The sequence below is a fragment of the Palaemon carinicauda genome, chromosome 5 (assembly GCF_036898095.1).
Source record: "Palaemon carinicauda isolate YSFRI2023 chromosome 5, ASM3689809v2, whole genome shotgun sequence".
Taxonomy (NCBI): Eukaryota; Metazoa; Arthropoda; class Malacostraca; order Decapoda; family Palaemonidae; genus Palaemon; species Palaemon carinicauda.
This window is the reverse complement of record NC_090729.1, coordinates 116,941,669-116,949,175: the sequence shown is the minus strand read 5'-3', so window position 1 is coordinate 116,949,175 and position 7,507 is coordinate 116,941,669. Positions and strand designations below refer to the sequence as shown.

Below are 7,507 nucleotides of genomic sequence, written 5' to 3'. Positions count from 1 at the left end.
CCCTGTTGGAGCCATTGTGTTTATAGCATCCTGCTTTTCCAATTGGGTTTTTAGCTTAGCTAATAATAATAATAATAATAATAATAATAATAATAATAATAATAACTTCCCCGAGTGCAAGCTGTTATACGCAAATTAGTATTTGGCTGGACATAGACATAAGGATTAAGGACACCTGCTAGTCTGTGACAGATGTAAAGAGGACTTCTAAACATTGTGTAGGTGAGTGAAGCAATTTGTTTTGCGGAATTTTTCTCTTTAAGGGGATGATCCGTGGTTCTAACAATAATGTCAACTCCAGCTTTGTAACTGTTCAGTGGCTACTTTCCTCTTGATAAAGGTAGAAGAGACTCTTTAACTATGGTAAGCAGCTCTGCTAGCAGAAGGACACTCCAAAATCTAGCCTTTGTTCTCTAGTCTTAGGTAGTGCCATAGCCTCTATACCATGGTCTTCCACTGTCTTGGGTTAGAGATCTCTTGCTTGAAGGTACACTCGGGCACGCTATTCTATTTTGTTTCTCTTCCGCTTTTTATTTTGAAGTTTTATCCTCTTGTTATTTTCAAGTTTTTATAGTTTATACATGAAAGATTTATTCTAATGTTATTATTGTTCTTAAACTTCTCCTGTAGTTTTTCCTTATTTCCTATCCTCTCTGAGCTAGTTTTCCCTTTTGGAGCCCTTGGGCTTCTAGCATCCTGCTTTTCCAACTAGTGTTGTAGCTTAGCAATAATAATAATAATAATAATAATAATAATAATAATAATAATAATAATAATAATAATAATAATAATAATAATAATAATAATGTCAGTATTTGAAGGACCGGAGTGAGGTAGGCCTAATCACAATGGGCCAATCTCTTCATCTTCGTTTTCCTGCCTTCAACTCCAGACTTTTTTAGTGGATGACCAGTTTCCTTGTGAATTACAAACACAGGACCTGTACAGTTCAACTATTTATATACTATAACTACCTCACTCAGTCACTCTGCCATTCAGTACTTAAGTAAACTTTTATTGCTTTATGAGCCAGTAATCACGCACACACACACACACACACACAAATCGGCAACACGCAGTAGATAATTCAATATAGAAAAATATTAATGAAAATATTATTAATAAACATTTGGCCAAAAATTCAGTAAGTTTACTAACGTAAAAAGATTAATTAAAGAACGAGTTTTGTTGAAATGTGATACCGTAAACCAAACAGAAACATTGATTTTCTCTCTTATATCCGGGTGATGAAACAGTGACTTTGATATGCATTGTATGAGTAAGATGACTATGAAAATTATTATAAATATAATTAAAATGTTTTATAATGAATATAATATTTATTATTTAATACAAAAATTGCATATATTCTTATATTTTATCAAAAATATTAATAATAACAATAGGAACTAAGCTATAAACATTCCAGTCTTCCAGACTGCAGTTCTTCGTATCGTTCCAGGATCTCGATTACATACTGCGTAAACGTAATCGATGACATTACGAATTCACTCAAAATGGCTTTTTATCGGTGTCCAGACTTGATTTGCCATAAAATAGACCGTAATCATAAGCAGTGACATGCTAATTGACTTTGCCTCCCTTTCCAGCTTTTAACAGGTTTAAGATGGTGAGTTTGTTGTTTGGGTGTATAGCTAGTCCAGTGGCCTTAATATTTTCTTCTCAATTTTTATTTTGGTTAATTTATTTCAGTACCTAGCCTAATTGGTTAACTCCCTAATCGATTTGGGAGACTTTGTAGTATGTATGTAGATTATTGATTCACCAGGCCTGCTGCCTGCATAGAAAACGAGAATTCGTCATATCCATGTCCGTCGTCTCCCATATTTTATTGTATCTATGAGTATGTTGGTTAATGAACTACCGGTAATTCTTCGCGCACTGGTCTTCGCTCTGCCGTGGCTCGCTACGCTCACAATTAAACATTAATTTATTGATCCTCTGTTCTGGCAAGCAGTTCATGTTGCGCTACAGGCGTTAGTAAAATGGGCGAATATTTTGGCAGGTAATACAAAAAATCGGGGAACCAACCACTTACACACTACCCATCTTGGTAATTAGAATATTGGTAAATATTTAGTGTAGCAGATTATTCCTAAAGAAGAAAATAAGTATTCCTGGTGTATTTATACTGGTAGGTGTTTTGAACAGTTCTGGTGCAAATAATTCGAGGAAACCCATATTTTTCAAATTTTAGAAGTTTTAAAATTCCAAAATTTATGACTGGAAAATAACATCTTGAAAGGGAAACCAACACAAGAACACACCTAACCTAAGATTCCACAACTAACCTAACCTAGGAGCTGTATCCTTACCTACCTTGGGGGGGGGGGGAAGCTACGTCACCCCATTGCAACCCACCTTAGACCACAGTATTCCTAACTTCATAATATTTCGTAAATCATAAAACTAACTTCATAATATCCTATTTCAGATGAGGATAAACAAAAATTTTCCCCTGTAAAGAAAAAAAAGATTTGATAAGAAAGTTTACGTCTGTCCCAATCAATTACATACACCCCTTGATATGAATTACATGGTCATCCTTGCTTCCTAATGTATATATGTATGGCTTTGATTTTGAGAACCAAGTGCGTAGGTTTAAAGGTTTAAAGGCCACTCATGATTGGCAGAGGCAAGGGACTGTGACATTGCCCTATCAAGCAGGACAATGCCCTAGAGACTGACCAGATTACATATGTTTTAAGAAAATGTAAGTTTTTTATTACAGTATATGGAAATGCAGAATTGTATTTTATGCAACTAGACTGCTGTAAACCCATGAAATGAGGAAAAGAAGGCAATGTTGAATATTATATTTTAGCCGAAAGGTAAGAGATTGCGTGGCTGTTATTTAATGTAATTATCCTTGTTATTTAGAAAAATTATTGCTCAGAATAATAGCTGCTGGTACATTATGCCATTATTGAATGATTGTGAATGAAAATTTTTCTTGCTTTTAGATAAGTTGATGTGAAGCTCAACTGCCAATATATTTAGGCATACTCAGTGGTCCTCTTCAGCAGGGAAAATGCCTTGAAAAACAATTTGGTGCTGTGATCACACTTTTGATTGTTATTATGAAGTCTTTTCTAATACAGTATATTGATTAAAGGGCCAACAAACCTAGACTCGTATGCAGCTGACTAAGCGTCTTCTATACTGTATAGACAGAATCAGTTCTCCCTCTTTTTTAAAGTAGAGAACCAAAATTTTTAGTAGTGAGCTTTCTTTGACAGGTTTAGATGACCAATGAAGAGAGAAGGAAAGAAAGTATTTGAATGAGGGTAACTTACTAGTGAGTCAGAAAGATAAGAGAAAGCCAATTGAGCTCTTTTGAAAAGTTCATTTAAAACACGACTAGATGACACCATGACTATGGTGATGTCACTGCCAGTGAGGATTCATTCAGTTTGAGGAGAAGTTGGGACAGAAAAGTGTTTCTTAGCCCTAACGCGCTGTGAATTTAGTAAATAGAGGGGGGAAAGTTCCTGTCATCTTAGTTAAATAGAAAGGAACGGTTTGGGGAAAGATCATTATGTTTAGGATGGAACTCGGATTTCTTTTGTAGGCTATAAAGAACAGCGGGAGAAAGGAAAACGGTACAGAAGTTAGTTTTCCTTATTAATTTATGTCGGAAACACTATGGTCGTTGACTTTGTATAGAAATCCAACATCTTACATTTTTATTCACTTCAATTTTATTAGGTGTTATTTTATGATGTTAACCTTGGGTATAGAATATTTAATTTAGTTGGAATGACATTACGTAATTTTTGTTGATTGTATATACATGTATTTTACTGGTTAGCCAGTGCCAAGATTAAGTTGCATTTGTGTATAGTTTTGAATGAAAAAAATATCTTTGGTTTGTAATACAAGCTTCATAATTTTTTTGGTCCCCAACCATACTATATTCACTTGGAGACCTACATTCTGTATGTAGTTTTGTACAGTATTTACAGATTTATACTTATCTGTAATTATGAGTAGTAAATGGTAATATAGAATAACTTGATCTTATTTCAGGATGAGTTTTGGGCTCCAGCCCGCCTCGCGTGGGCCACGGAGCGGTTGGCAATGGAATCTCCGCTTGTCAATAACTACAAAAAACCATTTATTTTACGAAGGCTCTTGGAAACATTCCTGGGAGGTTTGAGATTATGTGCTTCTTCGGATGTTCCTCTTTATGTTTACATATTGCAGGTAAGCTTTCATTGACAACAAATACACAAGGCTTTTGATTGTTGAAATGGATTGAGTTCACTTTGGATTATCATTAAAAAATTACTAAACAGTAATATGGAAATACAGTACAGAACTATTTGATATTCAAGTTTTGATTACATAATTTCAGTCATATTTAATTCCAGTGAAATACTGAATCATTAAGGTTTGCATATTAATGTACAGAATTAAAGATATGAAATCAAATATCATGAAAACCATCACACAGTACTTATTTCGTATGAATTTCAAACTTCTGTTTTACTTCAACTAAAATTGTCCAGGTAGGGTGGAAAAAGACAAAACAAATTAAAGTGGGAAATGAATAACAATGAGACTTCTCTGGAGAATGGGAAGCCATTTCTCTTATGTACTTTCAGTTCTGACTTTTTTTTTTATTAGTCTCATGAGCAATTCACATGTCTACTGAGTACCACCTGATGGTCTTCTCTTTTGTGCCACACTTTTTACCCCTGCCAACAAAGTTGGGAGGAGATTATGTTTTTGCCCCTGTTTGTCTGTTTGTTAACAATTTCCTGGCTGCAATTTGACTCATAGAGTAGTGAAACTTTCAGAGAATAATTGTTATGTTGAGACATGGAAGTGATTCAGTTTTGAAAGTCCTAGGGCAAAGATCAAGGTCAAGGTAGAGAAAAAGGTCAACCAAATTAACCCTAACCTTAATCCCAAGTTCGTACATGGTTGTCACACAGACTGCAAATACGCCTACTTTCTAAATTGATTCTGGGAAAGGAAAGCTGGTTTTGAGAAATAGGTCTGTATTCTCAGAGTGCTTTTCTAGTCATTCTTATTATTTACTCTTAGATTTGATGTGCACTCTGAGAATTGCAGATTTTTACTCTTACACTCTTAAAATCCAGGTCATGGAAGGCAAATGAACTTGTGAATTGCTGTGAAAACTAGAGAGTTATTTGGTAGTAAACCTGGGGTACGTGGGAACCTCTGGTGAATGGTCTCCCTTTGTGACTTGAATTTTGGTAGTAGCAAAAGTTTCAATATTAAAATAATATTCTAACTGATTTTCATATCATCATGTATACTTGACTTCCCAGCATAATGAGATCTTTCTTTGTTTTCTCTTTGGTTTTTTCCTTTTCTCATCAATATCAGACAAGTGTTACAGTTGTTATAGCTGTGCAATCATCTTTCAGGTGATAATGGAGCTTCAATCCATTGAGAGATCACATTCAAGGATGATCTCTTTGAAGACTTTTTTTCTTATTAAAACACTTGCTAATTTTTTATGTTCCCAAAGTGGTTGATCTAGTCTTCTTTTAATGATGCTCTTCCTCTATAGAGGATTTTAGTAGGTTATAGAGTTCTTTATTGATTAGTTACTCTTGTTTGTTTATGTGCTGCTTGACGTTGTCGTATGTCAGGTCATTGTTAACATCCTGTGTAATATTAAACTTCTGTCAATCAAGGGAAAAGGAAAGTTCTTGATGTCCATGACTGCTTTCTTCCCAAATGACTTCCCACATACATTTAATTTCAGACTTTAGGACATACTATATACATCATCTCCAATGAGGAGAGTTGAATTTGCTCTTGTGAAGCTGTTTCATACATCCTTGATGTTGTCAGGGTCCACATCAAGGGCTACACAAATTCTCCCAAAGATGAGGCTGGCATAAGTTATCTTAATGTTTTGGATGATTCGTCTTATCTAGGAGAAGAAGAATTTATTCAGTGCTTATTTGTCATCTAAATATGCTGCAAAATCCTTTAGGGAAACTGATCATAATAATTTATTGTGGGTGAACAATGGGGAGAATGTGTTGACAATTGGCAGTCTATCTTCTGTTGTTGCCACATTCGTAAAAAAAATCCTGATTTTCCAATGAAGTGTATTGCACTATACTGTAGAAACAAGGACACAGCCTATTGATGCATATTGCCATCCACCAGCTCTCGGTGGAGTGGTATCATATGGTGACTATTAACATTTTGAGGATTATAAGTTTCCCAGTTTATAAGTAAGATGGTATGAGAAACTTTTCCTTTTTTAGGATCATCTTTTAGTTTTGTGAATTTCGTACTTCTTTCTGCTGTGCTGCATGGATGCTAGATCATTCTTGCCCAACCCTCACACAGTACTAACTTTTATGATCAAAATTAATACTACCGTAGAACTAAAATATCCATCCTCTTTGAGACTAGGTACTAGTTCTTTGGTTTTGCATGACTTTTTCTTATTACTACAGTGTGCGCCAACAAATCACTTGATTTGTATGGATTCTCCTCAGGACTTGGCATTCAGCAAATATAATTTTTCTATAGTATAATCAACTTCTCTACTTACAAGTGCATATACTACTGTATATGGGAATTTGAGTGAATGAACTATAAAAAAAAATATGTCTACTTTTATCTATTAAATGAACACTCAGTCTCCTAACCCAGGCTGTTGTATGAGGCATTATAAGGTTAAAATTTGTATCTATGAAACTAAAGTTGTAAAATATTTTTAACCTTTTTGACAATTGTGCAAGCTTAGGGCTACTAAGTCAATATGTCTATAAAAAAAGAAAGTCTCCTCTATAATGAGAGGTCTATAACTTTGCTGGTTGGGTTAGATATTCCTGCTCTAGATTTGTGTGTTTTGTAGAGGGATAGAGCTGGTGCATTGTAGTTGTTACTAAGAGGTCCTTATTGCATCCCTTGAGCCCATGGCTGCAACCAATCTTTAGCATTCTTCTTAACCTCCTTTCCCGATTCCTCTTTGAATTTACCTCGACTATTATTTTCTAGTGCAACTACAAAGTTACCCTTCCTTTTTGCCTGTCAAGATTGAATTTTTTCCATGGCTCCAGTACTAGCTATGGTCCAAATTTCACAAACCAAATCGAATTGAGTCCCTCCAAAAGAAGTAATTGAAAAGGAGTAACTTGTACATCTCACGATAATTATTTACTTTAGTAAGTTCACAAATATTATGCAAGGTCTTCTCTTTGAGAGGGAAGTATTGCCTCCTTTGAAGGTGGCACACCCATCTCAAATGTTTTGAAAAATACATCCCCTTGAACTATAATGAGAGATAGGTTATGTGCTTATAAAATGCCCTCCTTTAAGCCTTCTGGAACACTATCATGTAGGTTACAAAGACAAAGAATAATATTATTTTACATAGGAACCTCTGCAGTATCCAAATCATAACCTGAGAGGTACATAAAATTACACTATGGTAATATATTTACAACTAAATTTGTTTATATTACTTGAAGTAGGTTTATTTTAT

At 34.6% G+C, this 7,507-nt stretch overlaps 1 protein-coding gene across 1 annotated transcript in view; it reads left to right on the top strand.

Moving 5' to 3' along the window:
- Window positions 1–1,413: 1,413 nt before the first annotated feature.
- Window positions 1,414–7,507, top strand: part of pcx (pecanex) — a 56,721-nt gene continuing 50,627 nt past the window's right edge. Inside the window, exons 1-2 of the mRNA XM_068373968.1 lie at window positions 1,414–1,630; window positions 4,051–4,227. Coding sequence (XP_068230069.1) covers window positions 1,628–1,630; window positions 4,051–4,227 — 180 coding nt within the window. The 5' untranslated portion in view covers window positions 1,414–1,627. The remainder of the gene's footprint in view (window positions 1,631–4,050; window positions 4,228–7,507) is intronic.